At 42.5% G+C, this 23,664-nt stretch overlaps 1 protein-coding gene across 3 annotated transcripts in view; it reads left to right on the top strand.

Annotated features, from left to right (window-relative positions):
- Nucleotides 1-21,724, top strand: part of hdac7a (histone deacetylase 7a) — a 53,463-nt gene extending 31,739 nt beyond the window's left edge. For all 3 annotated transcript variants that reach the window (XM_031868728.1, XM_031868730.1, XM_031868731.1), the window contains 24 exons: nucleotides 1,920-2,110; nucleotides 2,282-2,372; nucleotides 2,971-3,091; nucleotides 3,309-3,409; nucleotides 3,860-3,982; nucleotides 4,190-4,299; nucleotides 5,034-5,135; nucleotides 6,122-6,293; nucleotides 6,768-6,973; nucleotides 7,285-7,488; nucleotides 8,195-8,420; nucleotides 9,596-9,729; nucleotides 9,912-10,032; nucleotides 10,670-10,719; nucleotides 11,297-11,404; nucleotides 12,735-12,790; nucleotides 13,205-13,292; nucleotides 13,478-13,597; nucleotides 13,711-13,808; nucleotides 18,281-18,399; nucleotides 18,817-18,950; nucleotides 19,168-19,249; nucleotides 20,246-20,384; nucleotides 20,496-21,724. In XM_031868728.1, the coding sequence (XP_031724588.1) occupies nucleotides 1,920-2,110; nucleotides 2,282-2,372; nucleotides 2,971-3,091; nucleotides 3,309-3,409; nucleotides 3,860-3,982; nucleotides 4,190-4,299; nucleotides 5,034-5,135; nucleotides 6,122-6,293; nucleotides 6,768-6,973; nucleotides 7,285-7,488; nucleotides 8,195-8,420; nucleotides 9,596-9,729; nucleotides 9,912-10,032; nucleotides 10,670-10,719; nucleotides 11,297-11,404; nucleotides 12,735-12,790; nucleotides 13,205-13,292; nucleotides 13,478-13,597; nucleotides 13,711-13,808; nucleotides 18,281-18,399; nucleotides 18,817-18,950; nucleotides 19,168-19,249; nucleotides 20,246-20,384; nucleotides 20,496-20,538 (2,939 nt within the window). In that variant the 3' untranslated portion in view covers nucleotides 20,539-21,724. The remainder of the gene's footprint in view (nucleotides 1-1,919; nucleotides 2,111-2,281; nucleotides 2,373-2,970; nucleotides 3,092-3,308; nucleotides 3,410-3,859; nucleotides 3,983-4,189; nucleotides 4,300-5,033; nucleotides 5,136-6,121; nucleotides 6,294-6,767; nucleotides 6,974-7,284; nucleotides 7,489-8,194; nucleotides 8,421-9,595; nucleotides 9,730-9,911; nucleotides 10,033-10,669; nucleotides 10,720-11,296; nucleotides 11,405-12,734; nucleotides 12,791-13,204; nucleotides 13,293-13,477; nucleotides 13,598-13,710; nucleotides 13,809-18,280; nucleotides 18,400-18,816; nucleotides 18,951-19,167; nucleotides 19,250-20,245; nucleotides 20,385-20,495) is intronic.
- Nucleotides 21,725-23,664: the final 1,940 nt, after the last annotated feature.

Raw genomic sequence — 23,664 nt, 5'->3', positions numbered from 1 at the left:
TGTGTGTGTGTGTGTGTGTGTGTGTGTGTGTGTGTGTGTGTGTGTGTTTAAAGTTTTGGTTGAAGCATCAAGGCAGGTTTGTGCAATAGGTGTTTGCTCAAGCCTGTCTTGTGTGTGCAGCTGTGTGCGAGTGTGCAGCATGTAGATGTGTGTAAACGTCTTTACAGTATGTGTGTGTGTTTATATATGCGTATGAGTAAATATGTATGTTGGGGAACATGTGTTGCTTGCTAAAGTATTATCCAAAGATGTGTTCGTGTTAGTGCTTGGTGGGACACATGTGGATGTGTGTATTTGCGAACAGCTGCATTTCTGTGTCAGTGTGTGAGTCAGTGTGCATTTTTTGTGCATTTGCAAGTGCATCTGTATGCTTGAGTGTGTGTGCGTGTGTGCAAAATGCGCATGCGTATGTGTGTGTCACAGACAGAAACCACCCCCAGCCTTTTCCCAAGCTGTTCCCTTCCTGGATCCTGTTTTTAGTGCCAGATGAGGCAATCTTTCCCATTGACTCAGTCATGCAATGCAAATAACCCCAACAGCATGCAAAGTGTGTGTGTGTGTGTGTGTGTGTGTGTGTGTGTGTGCGCGTGAAAAAAGAGACAGACACACATAGACGGAGAGATGGTGTGAGTTTATGTTCAAAGACAGAACTTTTTTTGTCACTGTGTGATACTAGTTGAGATGTAAGACAGACATATATAGTTGATATTGATTTGAGCTTTTTTTGTACAAAAAATAGTTTTGATCAGAAATAAAAATAACACTAATATCCCAAGGGAAAATTATTTATTAATTATGTTAATATTACATAATTAATTTCTGCTGTCAATTAAGCAAAGTAACTAAAAAATATTGCCATCATTCTGTCTGAAAGCCCTAAAATGATAATGCGGTAGCCTTTCCCAACTACAGCTCCCATGAGGCTTTGACTGTGCACCAATGTCTAAGACTCATAGGATATGCCAACCCTGAATGCTAACAAAGTTATTGTTTTATCTTTGTTAAAAGATGAGGTGCTTGTAGATAATCATTTATCATAAACTATGGACAGGAAGCCCATTGTCAAGATTAAGCTGTAGAAATATAATTAATAAAATAATGAAAGATTAATGAGAATATGAATTGGCTTCGAGAGGCTAGTAGAACAGGCTAGCTTAAAAAGGAGATGGGACAGCAGCCACTGCAGTATAGCTAGCAGGACCTGGTAGCCTGTGCTGTGTCTCAATTCAGATACTGCCGATGCTAGCCGGCTAGCTCGCTAGCAGCATTATAATTTGCAGTAGCTAATCATTGCAGACTGCTAAGTTAACCCAACAAACAGTACGGATGACTTCTATCAAGCAAACAATATGGTAGTACTATCACAGTGCACTGCAATTTGCCATACTTGTCAGTGTGAACAAAAATATTTAGTGCAAGTACAAGAGCATGTGAACTGAAACAGCACTAGTTTCATGTATGCTGGTGTTTGTTTCATATCATTTTCCAGGTTACAGTAGCCTACTGGTTGCTAACTGAAGGAAACTAAAGCAAAATGTTTGTTCACCTCAATTGACTCTAAAGCTAGTTTATGGTTATTATGATATACAGTAGATTTAAACCTAGTTTACACAGTGAACTGTCTTGTCTTAAGTTTACTGTGTCAGAGTATCTTGAATTGGAACGTAAGTACACAGACATTGAATGTTTCTGAATGGATTGACAACCATAAGAACGCAGACGCATCTGTTATATGAAACATCATTCTGGTGTATTTCTTTTTACATGTTTTCTCAAAAACATTTTGCCTTTGTTTACATGTGCGTATTGTTTTTATGGGTAGAGTATTGTGTTAATCGACTGCTCTTAATGGGGGATGAAGCAAACTGACCCCCCTTTCTTCTCCCTCCCTCCCCCTCACCACCCCTCTCTTTTCCCAGACTCCTCGGTGGCAGTGCCGGTGTCGTGCGCGGCCTTGTTTCCCATGGACCTCAGGGTGGGAGAGCGGGGGATGCGCCCTGGTTCGGACACAGCGCTTCTCACCCCGCTACACCCGCCTTTACTCCTCACCCCGTTCTCCTCTCAGCCCCGCACCTCCTTCTCCCAACAGCAGCTGCACCAGCATATCCGGGTAAAGGATATAAAACGTAGAGATCAAGTACAATTTGTCTGTCAAAAAAACTTAAGCTAGCTTCTTGAAACAACATTGCACATAATATTTTCTTACAAGTTGACCTTACATTACAAGCATTTGCTTTGTATTTGTTGCTATAATATGAATGTGTTTGTTGGGGGCGGTTAGTTCAATATGGAGCAGAGGAGGCGAGAGCAGGAGCACCACGAGAAACAACAGGAGTTGCAGCAGCTAAAGCACAAAGACAAGAGTCAACAGAGTGAGTCAATTCACGCACGTTCACTCCCACATGTTACTACAAATTTCCGTTCACATTTTAAGTTGTAATTTTATTTTCACTGAGCATTATATAAACCTATTTCCACAACTTTGAAAGTATTAAAGGCCCAGTTTGCTAATTGTGGCCAGAGTGGAAAGTCCCCGGAAGAGATCATACACAGTGTTACTCCATTTTCAAAGCTGTTTGCTTTGAGACGAGGGCTAAATATAACCTGACAAGTGAAGTGATCTGGTGTTAATTATAGCTTTAGGTCTGGGCGCATAAAGTCACTGGGTCAATATTGACTTGATCACTCGGAGCACCTCCTGTCACCTCCATGTGTGGACACACACAGAAATATCAGCAAACACACTCCCAAAGAAACCAGTGACCTTCCCCTGCATCACACACGCATGCATCCGTACTCTCAGCCATGCATGGCATTACGTGTATTTGCAGAAACTCTCCACAGTATTAAGTCACTGACTCTGTCCTGCACACTGTGTTGTTGGCATGGTCTTTTCTTGCTCCGCTTTATTACGATGAAGCGGTTGGTGAGTCCTTCTTTTGAGTGGTTGCTTGTGTTATTGATTGACAGGTGCAGTGGCCAGTTCCGTGGTGAAACAGAAACTCCAGGAGGTGATTCTCAAGAAGCAGAAACAGGCAGCGCTGGAGAGAACTAACTCCAACACTCTGACTGCAGCTCCTGTAGCATACAGGTGAGACAAAATACACACAGACAGTATGACAATATCAAAACACTAAATATGCACCATGATCACATTGATTATGCCACATGTCTAATAATTCTTTAAATAACCCTTTGATTCCATGACAACTCTAAAATCTGGATTTCACATAAACATCAACCACATGTGGTATGATTATTTCCCCTAATGGTTGTATGTCTTGTTTGTGTGCGTTGTGTTTTACCAGAAAGCTGGGCCCAGACCCCAGTGCGTCCTCTCAGACTCTTGTCTCGTCTCCGTCACAGCCTTCTCCCGATCGTTCAGAGGGGACGCCGCTACGCAGAGCAGGTAAAACATCCACCGGCACAGTTTGACTTTAACCAGAGGCAGCGACTGAATCAGCATCATTAAAAAATTCAAGATAAAACGGATACAGTCCCCTTTCATGTCATGTGTTTTGTCCATGTGGATGGTCAGTTTGCTTATATCAGTCATACTCGCTAACTGTAATACTATCTACTGTTTGTTTTTTTGGTGTAGCACATGTCCATTCACATTCAAGAGATTTAGACATGTCTGATTTTATTATATTAATTTTATTATTTAATATTAAGGATGACTGAATTCCATTTAGCTGCTTCAGCAACACATGCTTTTCCTACTAAGACAAAGTAGTTTACATAGCTTCCTACTGTGGAAAATGGAAATAGGTTGAATCCTTGTTGTCGTACTACAGTAGTAAACCATTCACGTATGATTGCATGAAGTAACATTCCCCATGTTGCCCTGAACTGTTAGCGTCTGAGCCCAATCTGAAGGTGAAACACAAGCTGAAGAAACACCTAAACACCCGCAAGAGCCCGCTCACCCGCAAAGAGAGTGCCCCGGCCACCGTCAGGCACCGAGTACCTGACACACTGGGTAATTAGAATCTCACACACACACAAATAAATGAGTGAGTGGAAACGCATTATTGTTGTTTAATGTGTGATCATTTCAGTGAGTGAAAGCAAAGGTTTTCATTCTTCTGTGATTGAGTTAAGAAATGATTCACTGACATGGTCAAATGTAATGTAAATATGGTCAAGATGCATAGTCTAAACTGACACACTGCTTGTCTCTCACCAGACTCGTCCCCCAGCAGCAGTAGCACTCCAGTCTCCGGCTGCAGTTCTCCTAATGACAGTCTGCCCAATGAGAATGGGCTACTGCCATCTGCAGGCGGCCTCTCGCATGAGGTTAGCAAGGACACACACACACACATATGTTATGTTTTCAGAATATTGATAAAGTAAAACTAACTAAAACATCAGCTCAAGATTAAGTATAATAAGTATAATAAATAAACATGTTTTGACACAAAATGAGTCCATTTGTATAGACGTTTTGAGAAATGACAGTACCTTTGTGTTAGAAAACTGCTTCAGTCATTAAGAAATCCCGATAGAAGTTAAATAGTTAAATAGAAAAATAGAAGACACTAAAGCAAAAGGAAATGCCTCCTTTTTGATTTTCAGACTTATATTTTAGAGATGGGGAAAATTAGCATTTTAAACAAGTACGCACACACTTTGATTAAAAAAAAAGAAGATGTTTCATGTACATGAGCTGTGCCGAGACGCTGAGTAATGACATCTTTAAAGCAATGACACGAGTATGGGAGCACTGAGTTTGTCAGCTGTTTATGCATAATTGATTTAATCACAAACAGTCAACCTCGGTCACACCTGCTGTGGATGTCTGACTCATCATTCTCCGGTGTCAAGACAGCACGCTACCTTGATTAGACTACACCGGTTATGATTTACATCTGTGACATTTGTTCTGGAAATATTATCATGGGATGCACAACCAGCACTGGTCTTAAATGTTTAATGGGATTTCTCTTATCCAGAATCATGTATTGTATATGAACGTAATTCAATTCAGATTTGAATATAAATGCATTATTAATTGTGTTTGGCATTTCCAGGCCCAGAGGCTGCTGCTAAGAGATGGCACTCTGTCTAACTTCACCATCCAGAGTCACTCCACTCTGCCCACCATCACACTGGGACTACCAGCCAACGCCAGGGTAAACACTGAAATGCAACAGATGTCTATCACAACCGTTTAATCTTAATCATTTTTCCTTTTCCTTGAAGCAGGTGAGGGAAGTGTTCTGTTCTGTCTAACGCAGTCATCTGCTCCGTTTAAGACACGTTTTTCTTTCTAAATTCTTTCTACTATCAAGGAATCTCTTTCTATTCATGGAAGCTTCGTTATAAGACATCGGTTTCATAAACTCAGTCCCAGGCTAACTTGACTCAAAGGGAAAATTTGCTATTTGCCACCTTTCATGAGGATGTCCAGTCAGTGTTGATGGTAAATGTAGTCGATTGGTGCAATACATTTCCCAGAGTTTGCTAAATTGACAGAGTTTGCGGCTGTAAAATAGTTTTTTCTTACTACATCCAGCTCTGTTATTTGACGTGACAGTGGCATAAGAAGAAGGAAGAACTGTAGGCTACCATTTCATCTTGGAGTTCTAGTCTCTGCCTTTGTGTTGCCACGAGGTGTGCTCTGATGCCACTCAGAAACAGAACTTATTTGTTCTCTTCGCTTGTATTGCAAACTGTGACAATGGCATCTCAAAATCTGAGTGGAGGAGGATACATTTAACCGTGTTTTGTCTGACTCAGATATTCAGCCTTATTTATTCGAGCCAGAGTGTCGGGGACCCTCCACGCAATGCATCCTGGTACATGTAGGCTCGCCTCCGCCAGCAGGAGCGATCTCCTTTTGCTGTCAATATAGCACACAATGAAGAATTTATTGCTTCAATTGACTACATTTACACTCATTGGACATCCACATAAAAGGTGGTGAATTTTCCCTTTAATGAGATGTGTTTCATTATTACATTGAGGTTTGTGTATATTTAAATTTAAAGTGGCTCGAAGTTTTTCCAATCACGTCACCTGGACAAATCATTTTGTATCATCGGAAATCCAGCTATGATGCTACGTCAGATAGAATGTTATCTGTTGATGTAAATACTGAATGACTGTCTGTGTGCAGGCTGACGGAGAGCAGTCCTCTCTGAGATTAGGCCGGATGCCAGTGGTTACAGCCGGGGGCTCACCGGTCTTCCTCCCCCTGAGCAGAGAGGACCAGGCTGGGCAGCTGAACCATCATCTGCCTGTCATCATCCTGGAACCCTCTAGACTGGTACACACTCCGCTCCTCACTGGTGAGACACACACGCACTCACATATACCTTAGACATGTACATGCATTTACAAACCCAACACATGTGCACACATGTAGGGCCAAAAGCTCCACAATTTAGGACGATGAAAAAAAAAATATATATATATCCAAGATGTTACCAAATAGTCACAAAAGGACACGTATAAAGTGTTTTAATTTGACTGTCTGAGATGTTAGAGCACTATCCATTGGTTACATTTAGAATAACACTGTTTTCTTTCATTGATAAGCAAGTTGCATGTATTCAGTGACACATACGAAAGACAGCATGTTTTATTTGAAATAAACAATATTGTAAAATAAATTAGAAATGATTCAACCAATTTTGACATCGTTGTAGCTATTGTGTGTTTATTTGTGTTTAAGAAATGATGTGTGTGCACACACGTTACTTTGTCTCTGCTCACAGAAACTCATTATTGTTCCGCTCCCTCGTGTCTCCGTCTCTGACCAGTTCCAGGCTTAGAGCCCGTCCAGCTACAGTTTGCCCCCCAGTTAGACCACCTCGCCCCTGGAGGAGCTCATCCTCACAAGCCCCTGAGCAGAGCACGCTCGGAGCCCCTCCCCCAGAGCACGCGGACCCTTCACACACATCTCCTCCAACAGCAGCACAACACGCAACTACTGGAGAGGCTCAAACAGCAAACTCACCTGGGCAAGGTTTGGAGAAGTGCAGTCACACAGTAATACATAGACAGTCTGTATTGTCCCCGAGGGAGATTTGTTTGTTGTGCTAATGGTCACATATCCCCCTTCTTTAAAATCTACTTGAGCATGGGGTACTATGTGGTGGTAACTGATTCAGGGATTTTAGAGTAAAAGGTTTCAGTAAACAGTAGCCTACATCTGCATTTCTGTATGTGCATTTGTCAATCTGCTGTCATGCAAATGAATACGTGTATATTTGTCTACATGGTGTGTTTTTTTGCCAACTTCAATGTGCGTGTATGTGCCTGTATGTGCCTGTGCAGCTGATGTCTAAGTCGAACGAGAAGCCCAGACTGCACCAGATCCCCTCTGAGGACATGGACTCAGAGGACGGTGGCGGGATGTCGCCCACAGAGCTAACCTACCAGAGCGGAGTGAGGGCGGAGTCACTGAGGGAGGCGGAGCCGACGGCATCCAAGAGCCACGAAGAGCAACTTAACCTGCAACATGCACTCATACTCAACCAGGTTGGAAACACACTTCCACACATGAGATACACACAGAGAGGAAGCAGGTAGATGGAATTAAACCACACCGCTGTTCTTCGTCCAACAGTCCTGTAGGGGGCGGCCTAACACTTGCATGTAAGGCTAGTTGCCGTTGCATGGTTTTGAGGTTTGACAAGTACTCATTCTATCAAGGTAGTTATTTTAGCATGATACGGTTACAGGGTGTATTCACTGTACGTTGAGGGGTCACTCTCAGAAAATGTGTCAGTCACTAGTCAAACCACATAATCAGGAGTCTACGAGTCAGGTTTTAGGGGATTTTAAAGGAAGAGATTAGAGTGAAAAATGACTTCCAGATTTAAAGCAAGTTAAAACTGACAGACCCAGATTGCTCTTGATGGTACAGGTCAGATAGGGGGAGCCAAGTATAACCATCTCAGACTGTATTGACATTATACTGGAGGACGTTCTGTGGCTATCAGCCTTGAACGCAAATCACTTGGAGGGTTTTAGAGGGATGTGCAGCTGCATACCACATGTGTAGCAATGGCACTGAACAAGCACTGATATTCACTGATGTTTTCCGTGGTTTAGAAAAAGACCCTGTGCTGTTTACAGCTCCTGCTCTTTTTTTCTCTTCACTCTGTCTTCTTTCATGTTTAAGATATTTATTTAGAATTATGTCGACTATGTTTCATCTCTTTCACTCTCACCCTTCTTGCAGTCGTTGCTATGGGAGCAGCAGAAGCAGCTGCAGCAGCTGCATCGACAAATGGAGACCCTGGCAGTACCCATGTTGCGGGGCAACGGCGGGGTTGGTAGTGGGCTGGGAGTCCATCGGCCCCTGTCACGTACACAGTCCTCCCCAGCCTCCACCTCTCTCACTCTGCCTGAGAACCCCCTGAACCTGGCCGCACAAGATAGCAGCAGCAAACCACGCTTCACCACTGGTGAGTCAGATATGTTCGTACAGTATTATAATAGGTATGTATGATCAGTTTCTTAATGATATTTCAAATTCAGGGTGCCCCCGAGGCTTAGGGGTTAAAACGCTGACCATATTGTATAAAAGAAACATCCCTGGTTTGAAGCCGGCTGGGGAAACATTGTTGCATGTCGTTGACCACCTCTATTCCAAATTTACAGTCATGTCACTAATAATATTGGAACCAAAACGATATTTCATTTAATTCCCAGTATTTAGCACCATGCTCTGACCAGCAGAGGTAAATGTCACGCTTACAAGTGAAGGAAGGTCCTACTCATGAACAAACCAAAATGAAGAAGCTCTGCACCTCTTGGCTATCTTAAAACATGAATAGAGAAAAAAGAAGAATTAAAGAAAAACAACAAATTAAATTAAAACATCAATTTAAAAGCTCTAATGTAGTTTAAGTCTAAAACAGTGCAGTTTTAAAGGAACAACTAATTTGACTCAACTAATGGATCAATCAAAACACTACTGCCGTTGGGAACATCTGGATTTAAAGATGCAGAGAACTCTGTAGGTGTCAGTCCAAAACCCTTATGAGTGTTGGCACTGTCTGGCCTGTGCTCCTCATCGGGAAAAGTTAAAGAAGTAGCACTTACAGACTTAAAGGGACAGTTCACCCCAAAATACAAAGATACGTATTTCCTTCCTGTAGTGCTATTTGTTTCGGTGTCAGTTGAGTTTTGGAGATATCGTCCGTAGAGATGTCTGACTTCTCTCAAATTGAATGGGACTATATGGAACTCTGGTTGTGGTGCTCAAAGCACAGCTTCATGTATGAACTATTTCATCTCAAGCACACACCAAAACAATCTTGATAAATAAGTACAGGTAAGAGGAAAGACATGTAGTTTTGATTTTGGGGTGAGCTGTCCCTTTTAATAGTTATTGATGTTCTGTTTTAGAAAGTAATAAAAAATGTAGAAGTGGCAATAAAATCTGAAAACAAGAAGTGTCTGCCAAAAATATGTTTAAGTGTAATTATATGGGGATAAAGCAGTCACCTGATACAACTGGAGTAAATGTTTGGAAAAGTGATCAAAGGTCAGCGTCAACAGTATGAATATACTCTATATTGTATTTGGCAAAATGGTGATATCGAATCTGTTTTTTTGTTTGCGTGTGTGCATGCAGGCCTGGTATATGATTCTCAGATGCTGAAGCACCAGTGTACATGTGGAGACAACAGCAGTCACCCAGAGCATGCTGGGAGGATACAGAGCATCTGGTCCAGACTACAGGAGAGAGGCCTGAGGGGACAGTGTGAGGTACGTAAGGCAACAGAAATTACATTGTATGTGTCTGTCTGAACATAGAGGTTGAGTTTACAGGTACATTAGATTCTGTTGGAGCACAGTATCGCTTTCTCTGTTTTTAACATTATTAATCATGACATGCTGTACATTGTCCATGTGATGCCTATATGTATTGTCATGTTCTGTTCGGACAGACTATCCGCGGTCGTAAAGCCACTATGGAGGAGCTGCAGTCGGTCCACACCGAGCGCCATGTGTTGCTCTACGGCACCAACCCGCTCAACAGACTCAAACTGGATAACCGCAAACTGGCCGGTATGCCACGTATTCTCAAATCTGTTGTTTCAAAACACTTTCAATTGATTTAACAGTGAACATGAAAGACATTACTTTGCACAGTAAATATGATCAGGAACATCAATACCAAACAGATGTTCCAGATGTCCAATTCTTCTCAATAACAGAGCTACAGCTACATCATGAACTCAAGTTTTACAGTTCTGAGAAAAATACTTTTGTCCTTGAATTACGTTGATTCAGTTAAAAAAAATTACAAACTGGATCTATTACCAAAAATCAAGTCACGCCATTAATACTCTCGGGGTCGAATTCACAAAAGGATTGCGCGGCTTTTGTGGCTGCCAAACTTGAACAAATGATTCTCAAAGCTCCCTTTTAAGGGTGAGATACACCGCTAATGGTGCTGCCTAGCAGATAGCATCTTGGTGCTCCTGTGCAATGTGACACATATTTAAATTAGGTAATGCTAATATGTTTCGCACAAAATCGACCCCCGTTCTGCAAAGAGCCTCATTGCAAAAACTCAGCTCAAAAAGGGTCGGATCATGGCTCGTCTTACCGTTAGTCATCTTGCAACAAGAATTATGTTGAAAAGAATAACAAGCCGAAACGTAATTGAATGATGTTTAAAAACATGTTTCTGTTTCCCAAGGTATCCTGTCTCAAAGGATGTTTGTGATGTTACCTTGTGGGGGTGTAGGGGTAAGAGAAAACACACACACACACACACACCCACAAAAAACAAATTGTATTCTTGATCACACTGTAATTCCAGAAAGCTCTTAAAAAAAGCTAAACAATACTGTGCTGATGAAAGATGATATCGTTTCAAAGAAAAAGCAACCAAGGCAGGAAAGAGAAAAAGACAAGAAAGACAGGATATTAAAGAGGAAAAGAGAGTTGGCTTGGCCCAGCGCTAACGTTTGCCTGACAGTCCGTGTCGGACCATGACAAGTCACAGCTAATCAGAACAACATGTCCATGACCAGGGATAAAAGAAAAGCCTCGGCTTTCATTGTCCGAGCCAGATGGACAGTAATGCCCATTTGTGAATAAACAGAGCACAGAATACAAAAGTAAAGGAAATTTACCAGCATTATGGATGTGGACGTTTCTACTCGGCAGTCACAGCTGCATGTCTGGAGAAAGCCTTTATTGTCCCAGAAAGAAAATAGACATAGTCAGGCTTCATAAAACAGATATTATAAGTGTTTCCTCTGCTATTTGTTTTTATCCTATCGTTCATTGGCCTCCGTCCTGTGTCTTTCCAAATTGGCAGGTGGATAATGACACCATCTGGAATGAGTCGCACACTTCAACGGCGTCACGCATGGCGGCGGGCAGCGTTGTCGAGCTGGCCTGCAGAGTGGCCAAAGGAGAGCTGAAGGTGAGAAACTAAACCCGGCAGAAAAAGCCGGACGTCACACCGTCGCCTCCAGATAAGACGCTTGTGTTACCACATTTTGTTGCCTCATCCCCGAGTTTTCATTCCATTTCTGTTGCAGTGTCTTGTTTGAGTCACTCGCCTTGCTTTAAGCACTATCCGCTCGAGGCATTGGAGTGACGAAGAGAATTTAAACTTAAAATACGGATTAATTGTTCCGAAAAATAATTCTGCCGACAATGCAGACAATTATTCAAATAGTTAAAGGATAGTTGTATTATTTATGACTGTCATGATTTAACAAGCATAAGGTGCTAACCCACTTCCTCAAATAGAACCTGTATTGACTAAATGCAGGTTTATCATGTGAAGGGGAGAAGTTACAGTCTTAATGTTACCCGTGCACACAGAGCCACAGCTTTTCAGGCACTGGGTTGTGAACCAAAAACAACTTTGTGATCTCAGTTACTGTGATCTTCTCGACTTCGTGTCCTCTGCTGGCAGTGTTTTGTTGCTGTCGGTCAGCTGCAAGGATGAGGAAGACGCATCAACCTAGAAATGGCATCCGGCAAAGAATCATGCGTCACGCTGCCCAAACCACTTCAAAGATGAATGGCTTTCAGAGGATATTTTTTTCTGTCTCATCGTGGCCTAAATGTACTTCCTTTTCCTCCTCACAATGATTTAAAGTCCGGGCTAAACATGAAATTGTTGTTGTTTTTTTATGTAGATAATATAATTGGCAAAAGTATTTATAGCTGACACACTTTCACCCCAAATAAAAACAAGATTGTGTAAAACAAAGCAGGTGGAATATGAAAACCAACAAACACCACCCTGAGGCTCGGTCTATACTGAGCAGTGGTTGTACACAACCATTACACAACAGTACAACTGCTCCACCTCAGAAAAGCTATACATATGGTAAGGAATAAATACTATGATACTCATTTACGAGACAACATAGATGAATGGCCTCCACTGTCTTTGCATTGCCAGCAGTCACGCGTTTGATCCTTTTGTGCTCATGTTTGACTGAATGCTTTGAGAAGTTGACTCTAATTCTAAATCTACAAATAGAAGCAGCTCTGATAAACCAACTTTACATGAACCAGGAAACATTCGTGCTCTTCTTTGTGTGAGAAACCCGTCGATACATTTCTAAATGACAGGTTTTGAACTGTGTGTTTGTGAAGAGGTGTCTTCACTTATGTGTGCCAAACTTGTTACATTGCTGTACATCATACACACGTGTAACTATGAAATGGTTCCTTTTAAAGCTCTTCATATGCAGTGAAACACTTAATTAATAGCGTTGTCTTCTTCTGCACAGAACGGCTTTGCTGTGGTCAGGCCGCCAGGGCATCACGCAGACCCCTCTAATCCAATGTAAGTGTGTGTGTGTGTGTGTGTGTGTGTGTGTGTGTGTGTGTGTGTGTCACTCAGTCAGTCCAGAGTGAGTTTCCCTGTTCTTGCTGCACTGTCAGCAGCCTCTCTGTGGAGGATATTTATGAAGTGATGGAGAGACGACAAAGGGACAAAATAAGGAAGATGAATTTTTTTTTTTCCGTGTACGACGCTCGGACCGCTCAACGTCTTCTCATTTATCCCGAGTACAGCTACTGTTCAGACACAGACCCTTTTCAATATTTCCATGACTTTACATCACTCGTGTTGCAATTCAGCAAAAATAAATAAGAGCTACGAGCTAAGAGAGACATTCAGCATTTCTCTTTGTCAGTTAAAGTCCTAACTTTCTTGTCTTTAAATGTCTGTTTTATCCTCACTTTCTGTGTCTATCAGGGGTTTCTGCTACTTCAATTCTGTGGCCATAGCCGCCAAGAAGCTCCAGCACAGGCTCAGCGTCGGCAAGATCCTGATTGTTGACTGGGTAAGACAGCTCGCTAGCTCATGCTGTCGTTTTCACTGTTGTTGTTTTATATTGATGAAAACCCACGTGATACTCACAAGTCAGTACATACGAGTATCACATATGAGTATACTCGATGGTGAATTTATCTCTCTGTGGCGTTGCAATGTTTAATATAATCATGTCTTCCCTCATCCTGTCGCTAGGATGTTCACCATGGCAACGGCACCCAGGAAGTGTTCTACAGCGACCCCAGCGTTCTCTACATCTCACTTCATCGCTACGACGATGGAAACTTCTTCCCTGGCAGTGGGTCGCCAGCTGAGGTGGGTGATGTCCAGTCCACGTTGTAGTTGACTGTGTATACATGGTATTAACAGGCTGACGTGTGACATTTACACTTAAGATTAAAATGCAACACGTGTATTTTGGGGTTTAGGTTGGTTCTGGAGCAGGCGAGGGCTTCAACGTGAATGTGGCGTGGACGGGAGGACTGGACCCCCCCATGGGGGATGCGGAGTACCTCTCTGCATTCAGGTAGCGCCAACTACCGCTCTGTTTAAACACTGCAACACCAGTTTACGAGAGAAGAAGAGAGACACAGATAGGTGACAAATTAAAGGAAGAAACTACATTGAGTGTCTGAGCCTCCAGAACAGCTTTAATGCTCCCTGGCATGCAGGGATGAACCCCATCCCACGCTGCTCCAAAGTCTTGTTTGGTCGGGTTGAGATCTGGTTCCTGCGGAGGATAGAGCATGTGATTCACATCATTGTCATACATGCTTTGACACTTCTTGTCTGTTATGGAAGTATATGCACTTGTTATGTGTCTCCACTCACATGTTTTTCTCTTTAATTTGTCACCTCATGTTGTGTTGCTTCCCATAGAATTGTAGAGGAACTTTCTACTGACTGTTGTACACGTCTGGTCGTCCGATTTCGCACAAAACGTGTCTTTTTACATAAATGGTGTCCTGTAAATTATTTATATTGTTCCTGCAGCTCTTCTTATACGGGATGGATAAAAACAAAATTCAAACTGGAGAGAAAGTGAGCTAAAATAGATCTTTATTCTGTTTCAGCATGCTCTGAAAGTTAGCCCGGTACAAATTGAATGCTGATAGTTTATCTTTGTGTCTTGGCTGTGAAATCTAGAAGATAAGGCATACAGAAAGAAAGTCTAAGTTAGTTCACAGTCTCAATAGTTTTGCCACCAGCTACAGTTTTCATTGATCAGGATCAGGATGTTAAGTTGAGTTATAATAAGACAATTTCTCTTATTTCCTTTACACTGAGCCACAACAAACACACTTAAACTGATCAGAGGCTCCGCCTCACATTGCCTCTGACATACTTCTTGCGTAATTAATAATCTTTCTCATTTGGAGTGTATGTGTCTGGCGCTCCCTGTTTCCAATAGCTTTACAGTAAAACGGTCTCTGGGTCTTGAGTTTGACAGAATGCGGATTGTTACTTCCTGCTCGTGGGTTAGATAATTGTTATCAGGGGGTTGTTTGGCACCAATAAAGTTTCAGCAGTGTGGGCCTTTTGGTCATCTGGCGCATCGAACCACAAGGAAACTGTGGCAACCGCATGGTTACTGGAAAAGTCGCAGACATTTTTTTTGGGGGGGGGGGAGGATTGCAGTTGCACACAAGCACAATAACATAATAGAATAAAACATGCACTCGCACACAGCGGCCTTGAGAGGCAAGTGAAAAATCAATAAATTCTATTTCCAAGTCTGATCTTTCTGATGTCGCTCCTGTGTTTATGATTTAAGAAACGGATGAAAAAAAGTCAAAGATCTTAGAGAGTCCAAAACTTTTCTTTTTCACCTGTTCTTAAGTGTTAATAGTTGTAGAACAACAACACACACTTGGCACCTGGCTTTTCCACTTGTTACACACATGACATTTGCTTTTTTAAGAAAATAAAGAATATCCTGTCTAACCACTTTTTCAACTGTTCTTAACACAGGAGGGGAAACTATTTAGCTCAGACTTAGAAAATGACTTCCTGTCATTACCGTCAACCTCCAGTAATACACAACATCACTTAACCAATGTGAGATCTATTTAAATAATGGACTGTCCTTCCTTCTTCTGTTCTTCAGCAAAACACTGATTCCCTGCAAGCTCCAGCTGCCTCTTTGTAGCATGACCCTGACCTCTGACCTTTCTGTAGAGCAGAGCAACAGATTTTCCTATGAGAATATCTCCTTTCCTACCATGATCAAATTCATTTTTTTTGTCAAATTTTAAAATAGAAATGTTTTGAAAACTATTTTATGACAAAGTTGAGTTGAACCAGTCTACAAAGTACTCAGATCTGGTGAAAGTTAAGCGGGACGTGCCTCTCCAAGTTCAATGGTAATGACAAAACTTTCATAATGCCAATCATATGGGCTGGTGTTCAGATCTGGACCTAATAGAAGTTCTGAGCTGTTCTCTGTTTGGTTTAATCTGCCTGGAGCCTCCGATGGTGACGGTTCACCACATCAAAACTTTCCAGATCAATGTCTGCTTTGTTATAGAAAATAATCCTCATTGTAATATCTGATGTGAGAGAGTTGAGGTTACAGATTCCAGGTGAAACTTGAGCTGAATGCATTAATAAAAACAGAATCTGTGCCTTTGATATGGTCGAGAGAGGAAGAACTAGACATAAGTTTGTGTTTCTGGGTAATTTTTCCCCTTTGTTAGGTAGTATAGACTGAAACATATGACAGGAAATGTGGCAAGAGAGAGAGGGGATGACATGCAACCATAGACTGTATAGAAGAAGTGGAGGTAGTCACAGTGATGTCACAGAGGCACCCGACAGTCCATTTTGAAGCCTCAAATCCGGTGTTTTTCGCCGTCGCTATCTTGGATTACGGCCGTTTTTGCAACCAATGAACTGAAGTGACCATATTCGGACTGCGGAGGAGTGACGTAGAGACGCCGTATACGGCTCTATTAGCGGCAGTGACCTGTCAATCACAGACAGCCTGCCCTAAAGTCTCGCTTTATTATCTATTTTACCTGTATGCAACAAAGGTGGACTTTAACGGAGGACGTTGTGATCACATGGTCAGAGTTTGGCCACCAGGACGCCAGATAACGAGTGCAGTTTAATTGTATAGTCCAATATCGCATAAAATGTCTCAATGAGCTGTCAATTAATTATCATGTTAATAGCAAAAATGTGCAGAACTGCACTGCATTTGCTGAGAAATAATAGCTGATCGTGTTTTAGCTGATTTGAAAGGAAATTTCTTGTGGGAATTATGAATGATTTTTACGATTAGCCTGCGGGTGCACATGATCTCTTTTTAGGCTCTAATGGGGAGGCACTTTGCTTTCACAACTCGTAAAGAGGATTTTTCCTTTCATGGAGTCCGAATCTAAAAGGCCCCCACCTCCCACCCACTGCTTACACAGCATGCACCCGCTTTGTAATTAATAAAATTGGCAAATGCTGAATGGTCTGGTGGAAAAAAAAGCCATTTAATGGAATACATTTTATGGGTAAAGTTTGTGAGTGCTTAACTTCAGAGAAGGAGCTTTGCTGCATTTTCACCTTATCCTTAATCCCCCCCCCCCCCCTTCTTTTCCATCCCCCGACCCTCACCGTCACCCTCCACACACACACACATTCTCCCTCTTCCTCTCCTCCCTTGATTGATCTTTAATAAGCGTCCCCGCCCTCCCTCTTTCCCTCCATCTTTCCATTAGTTTGTCTGTAGTTTCTCTCTCCAGGGGGAGTGCGGCAGCTTTAATGGGTCTACAGGGGAGGCGGGTTTGGGTTTTGCGGTTAGGTGTGTGTGTTTTTTGTGGGGACGTTTGTGCACGCTCTGCTACACATCCACGTTACTATGATAAAGCTTTTATGGATTGAAATTATTCAGCGACTCAAAACTTCACTACACCACCAGCAGGCTGACACGGGAAGATAATTTTTTGCTGCGGGGGTTTGCGTACGTGTGTGTGAAACTTCCTCCTCGCGTGCGTCTTTGTGTCGTGTATTTGCGTGTGTGTGCTGGAATGTGTTTGTGTGTTTTATCTCTTCGTGTCCTCATTTTTGTCTATGAGCTCATGCTGTCCATCTGCATGCAGTCATGACAGCAGTATGTGTTTGGATGTGTGCGTGTGCGCTCGGATATATATATATATATACGTGTGTGCGTGTGTGTGTGAGAGAGAGCGAGAGGAGGGGAGGGGAGGGAGGTCTCCTAAGTCCCTAGGCAGAATAATGAAGGTAAATGGATCCCAGATGGACTGTTTTTCCTCTTTTCCTCTGTGTTGTCAATGACGTGAGGAGAGTGACAAGCCTCTAATGGGAAACAGACTCACACACTCCGGCTTTGAACTCAGCCGACAGCATCGTGCGGCAGAGTTGAGCCTCCCTCCGCCTCGGGACAGCACCGCTCTCTCTTCCTAACAACAATAGCATTAAGGAAACCTTCATCTGCTTGAAGTGCACAAACAACACTGAGCAGCTACAGCATAAGAGCTGACAAAACAATTTGACTTCGTCAAGCAGACTTGTATTACTCAAAGCTGCTCGTCCAGCGCAGAAACAATAGTCCTTTGTCAGCTCTGTTTGAGCTGCAGAGTCTGGAATCAGCCTTGGTTACACTTGTCATGTTAATGACTTTTTTTTTTAGATGTGATCATGTACATCTGTCATCTCCAGGAGACTGCCCAGTTTGGAAATGCACGGTTTGATTTGGAGACGGCTACATTTTGCTGAATATTTGTGGCAGCCTTTATGAGCAAACTGATGAAATAAATGCAAATGAACGTCTGTCTATCAGTAAGTTATTAACCCGTGAATCAGCTGAGATGTGGGCTACAGCCGGCTGTTCAAGTGCAAAATCATGCACCGTGTGTTGACGTGCAGATTTGATTTGAATAAATGACTTGCATCAACCTCTGCTGCCAACCAGTAGGAACTGCAACAACACAGACAACTTCCCAGTGCCATGGATTTTCAGTGGCCTGTGTGTTCGTGTCCCTACAGGTCTGTGGTGATGCCCATCGCCCAGGAGTTCTCTCCGGACTTCGTACTGGTGTCGGCCGGGTTTGACGCTGCCGAGGGCAACCCCGCTCCTCTGGGAGGGTACAAGGTCTCCGCCAAATGTAAGCACGGTGCTCCACCGCGGACTGCACAGTCTGTCCTCCAGTCTCTCCCTCAGGGTCTCCTTTCAACCAGTGTATGCCAATAAGAACTCTACTTTATGATCCTGTGGGTATTTAGAGATATTAATAGATTATTACAGCTCCTGTCATGCATGGACCAAAGAGAAGGAGTTGTGCCTTCTACCGTACCTCGCTGCATCACCATAATTATAGTAAATTACTAGTTGGTATGTTGCTGCGGGAGAATCCACAAGGTAAAAATATACATTTGTTGTTTTGATTGGAAAGTATAGCAAAGCTCATCTTGGTAAGACTTACAGAAAAGTGGTCCCGCAGCTTTTACTCTGATTGGCTTTTGCATGGTTCATACTTTGTGTTCACATTTGTGTGTGTGTTGCGTGTGTTTGTCGACCACAGGTTTCAGCCATCTGACCCGCCAGCTGATGTCTCTAGCAGGGGGTCGTCTGGTTTTGTCCCTCGAGGGAGGTCACGACCTCACTGCTATCTGCGACGCATCTGAAGCCTGTGTCAGTGCACTCCTGGACATACAGGTGAGGCATAATGGGTAATGGAGTTCTTTGAATAAATTGAATTGAATTGAAATTGAATAAAAGTATTTGTTGTTGCTTTGCTGTGGGTATAAAGTTGGTCCTGATTACAATGTAATGCTGAGCACCTTTTACCAGATCTCTTCAGTCACTTCTAAACCAAACATTTTTACGCTAGAATGATGTTGATTGTCTTTATGGCTGCTTCTCTGTCCTGTAGGACCCACTGCCAGAAGAAGTCCTCCTCCAGAAGCCCAACGCTAATGCTGTCCGCTCCCTGCAGGCCGTCATACAGATACAAAGTGAGCAGTGCTCATATTTGATTCAACTATTGTTTTTTAGTGAACATTTTTACCTTTAGTTAATCCTGTAAATGTCCCCTGAGTATCATGTTCCTTCTCTTCCTCCCCGGGCTCCTCCTGCTTCCTAATGTAATCAACACGTGGCCCCGGCACATGGTACCGAAATCAGAACAGGATCAATTTACTCGATGCATGAAGAGTGCAGTGGCAGTTTAGAGCATGTGCCCGTTTTGCAGCATCGGTTGTGGTCGTACCCGTTTGGAACACATGCCTGCTAGGAGCAGGCCGATTGCTTGTTGCGTTCTAGAGAACAGCTCATCGCTCGTTGACTCCAGGGAAGTTAAGACGAGTTGTGTTGTAACGTCAGTGTATCCAGCATGCAGCAGCTAAAGTAAATTGCAGTCAATGAGCTGTAATAGCCAGCTGAGGATGACATGCTTGACCAAGTCAACTGTTTCGGAGAGCACTTTTGTTTGTTCATTATTGTCCAAATTGCACCGCACTCCATGGGATCCCCAGCACTATACCCGCCAAGTGAGAAGTAGATCGGAGGAGCGGTTCTCGAGATATGCAAATGACATACCCACATACATAAATCTTCTTTTAAATTTATTTTTATTGAACCGTCATTATACCACGATATTCCCATTGGGATTTAAAACTTCTATTTCAAAGCCAAGATGGCAGCATAAACGTTTCACATAAAAGCACAAACAACAGACTTAAAATGAAACAGCAAAAAGTTTAAACGAACATAAGAAATGTCACATAAAAGAAACGAGCAACAGACTTAAAAGGAACAGCAAATTAAATCAAACGCAGTGTTGCTCATTAACTGGTTAAATAGTCCTTAATCCTGTTTTTTAAAGTAGTCCATGCTTATAAAATATTGTAGTTTAAAGTGGCTCTGTAGCTCCTGCCAAGATGAGACGAGATTCCTCGCGCTATAGTGTCGAGAACACCAGTAACCGGTATGTATGTATGTGGGTGTTGCAGGTCAGTACTGGCAGAGTGTGAAGGCTCACAGCGGATCAGTGGGTCTGTCCTGTCTGGCTGCGCAGAGAAGAGAATGTGAGGAAACCGACGCTGTCAACGCTCTGGCCTCGCTCTCCGTGGGAGTCCTTTCCAACAATAGGTGAAGCACACACACACACACACACACACACACACACATACAAAATCACCCTTCATGTTTCCCCCCACAAGCTCTCAGCTCATGTCTGTCCCCCCCCCACTCCTCCTCCAGCCTCCCTGATGAGCCGATGGAGCATGACAGCAACTCCATGTAGAAGAATCCGACCAATTGCCTCACAGAACTCCCTTTCAGGATTTGGACCCCACTCGTAGCCTCGGATCTTCTGCATTGTCACACGACCATAACGGAGGGGGCGTGTTTGTAATTCCACTGAGCCCCACCCATCTGCCTTATCCACACTCATGCACATCCACTAACACACAATGCTGAGCCTCAGACCTGCAGTATGAGCACGTCAATGCTGGTTACTACTCAGCTGAAGCCGGCAGAACTACCTGCAGCTGGGAAACCTTCCGAAACCTCACCAAAGAGCAATACTAGATGACTTTTAATACCTTTCATGTCTCCTGACTGACGTTGGATTTTTGTGTGTGTCCAGAGGTCCAGCGGCACAGCTCTGTGACCACATACCGTGTAGGAGCAGACAGAATTCAGTCCAGCTCTGATTTGTCTTGAAGCACTATGTACCAGCAGCCGTTTTTGTTGCCTTAACTGTAGTCTTAACGTAAGGACCAGCAGGTTTCACAATGATGACGCTTTACATCATGAATTCCTCACTCTTTCTGCCACTTTGCAGAGTGAACCTACGACATCAGGTGACGGCGTGTACGCATAGAAGAAGTGGCCACATCATACAGAAAGAATACGGAAAATAAGACACAGAGATTGTCTGCTTTAATAATGTCATTACATGCAGTTTAACCACTAAAAGAAGACAACAAAAGAACTCGAGAGAAAAATGAAGACACAAAAAGGACAACTGTGGTTTTGTAGAAACAAAGAAAAAGGCCTTGTTGTTTTATTGCACTGTTCATTCCATAATGTGAACCATAAGAAATTCCAAAGCTCTGGGATATAAAAACAGAAAAACAACAACTCCTCTCTGTAGGTTATTTAATAGTTGTTGTTTTTGATTTGGATGAAATTGTGTCTGCTATATTTTTCCCTACTCTTCATCTGAGATGTCTCATGAAGTCTCACTCTAAGGACACGCATTGGCCGAAATACTGTAGAGTTGCATTTCCTATGAAGTTTATCCAAAAAGTAGGCAAGATTTTATGAGCAGGAATATTATTTCACTGCTGTTTTAGTGTCTTAGATGCACACACACACACACAAACCTACACACACATGTACAAAGCAATGATGAACTGTCGATGTACCACTAGTATTAAATACTGTATATTATTGTTTATATTTGAGACTAAAGGAGCGTTCATTCCACTGTGGCACCACTGAGGACCATTGTATTGTTCTAGTAGCAATAATGTTAATGCACTTAATGGACATCACCCAAAGAAAAACTGCCTTAAGATAGCCTGCACTTGGCTATGGGACGGTGTGGAAGCAACACAAGGGACTGGTGTGGAGACTGCCCTCACAGTGACTCTACTTTTAAAAGACAACGTTTGAACCTGTGAATTTAGATGAACATCATATATGCAGATGTTTGTGTGCTGTTTATTTTGAGGATGAGCCTGGTTTGAATGTTTTCTTCAACCAGTTTTTGGTGTTCCAGGCTTTATCACGGTCTAATTAAGGAAACTAATGAATTGTGTTTTGTTTGGAGGGGAATTTCTTTTTCCACACGAGATTCGTCTTTGCAACTGTGCTTAGTAGCAGCTCTTCCTGTCGTCCTGCAATCAACCTCGATAAGGCGGCGCTAAACATGCTGGTCCCCCGTCATGTACGCTGACGTTTGAAGTAGAGGTCACGTTGAAGCATCTTCTCACTGCCCTGCTATCGGGGCACGTTAAAGGGCTTTGCATTCCAAAAAGTGAAAACTAAATATTATAGTTTGGAGGTTTCTGTTGAAATCCATTTTTCATGCATACTAGGTTTGACCAGTTCAAAGGCTTTTGATGACCAATACACAGACATGCAGACTGCTGAGTCTTAGGAACAAAATTTGACAAACTTGTGGCCAAAAATAACTTCTAAAACTGCATCTAAACACTAAAACTCTACTATGAAACTGAGACCAATGACATTCATGTTTGACCACTTACACGGCTTTGTCTTAAAAAGCGTTGCCTTAGAGCTTTACATCCATGAAGGAATTTGAAAGAGCTCAATCTGATTTTTTTCTTCTTTGCTTTAGTTGGACCCTGGGCATCGTCTGCCCAACAGAAGGCCTTGTATATTCAGCAAAATGACAGTAGTGCTAAAAGTTAGTTAAAGATTTTGCCTTTGCAGAAGTCCCGCTGCTGTTGCACTACTGCCTCATTCCAGTAGGAATTATTAGGAAAATGTTGGACTATAGCGTTCTGTAATGGGTGTAACTGAAAAGCGTGTCATTCTTTTGTTGTTTTGTAAATAGTTTTCCGAACGGCAAGTGACGGCATTGAAACAATATGCTGTGTCTCTCTTATCCAGCGTGCCCAGCAGGTGCACGTGGCGTCTATGAAGTCAATGGTGTCTAATGTGTGTGAGAGTGAGAGAGCGTTGGCGACTGCATTTGCGCTAGTGCATATGTAAAATGTGTTTTGTGCATGCATTTGCAAATGTTAGTCTGTGTGTGTGTGTGTGTGTGTGTGTGTGTGTGTGTGTGTGTGTGTGTGTGTGTGTGTGTTGGTCTGTCAAATACTGTAAATGACCTCCTGTATTATATTCCCAGTGGCTGTTCTTTCGTCTTATGGAGAGGCCAGTATTGCCTCAACTCTTAATTGCCTTTATTACTGATGTCATATGTACTTTCTTCTTAAAGAAAGACACTGTAAATAGAAACTCCTTGACCAAAGTACACATGTCACACATGTGCCTTGATGCATTCAGCAGTAGTATCTGTATTGGTAACTCTTAACTAACTGGACTTACAGTAACTATGTAGTATCTATAAACGTGACATTGAAATCTTTTGTTTCATGCTGTTCTTTATCATTTACCTGTATGTTTTATTTTCCTTCACATTTCCTACCACGTGTATGTATAGAAAGATTGTCTATTTTGTACTTTTATCTTTGTCTTTTCTTCTTGATTAAAACCATAATTTCCAGTATAAATCTATTTTTGCCTCTTTGTCCAAACATCACTGTATAAACATGAATGACACTTGACACTAGATTTATTTCAAATTGCAACAAAACAAAGGTTGGGTTTAGGCAACAAAACAAAGGTTAGGTCCTGGCAACAAAACAAAGGTTAGGTCTAGGCAACAAAA

The sequence above is a fragment of the Anarrhichthys ocellatus genome, unplaced genomic scaffold (assembly GCF_004355925.1).
Source record: "Anarrhichthys ocellatus isolate YVR2014 unplaced genomic scaffold, GSC_Weel_1.0 scaffold44, whole genome shotgun sequence".
Lineage (NCBI taxonomy): Eukaryota > Metazoa > Chordata > Actinopteri > Perciformes > Anarhichadidae > Anarrhichthys > Anarrhichthys ocellatus.
The sequence above is the reverse complement of the archived record's forward strand: the minus strand, read 5'-3'. Positions and strand labels throughout refer to the sequence as shown.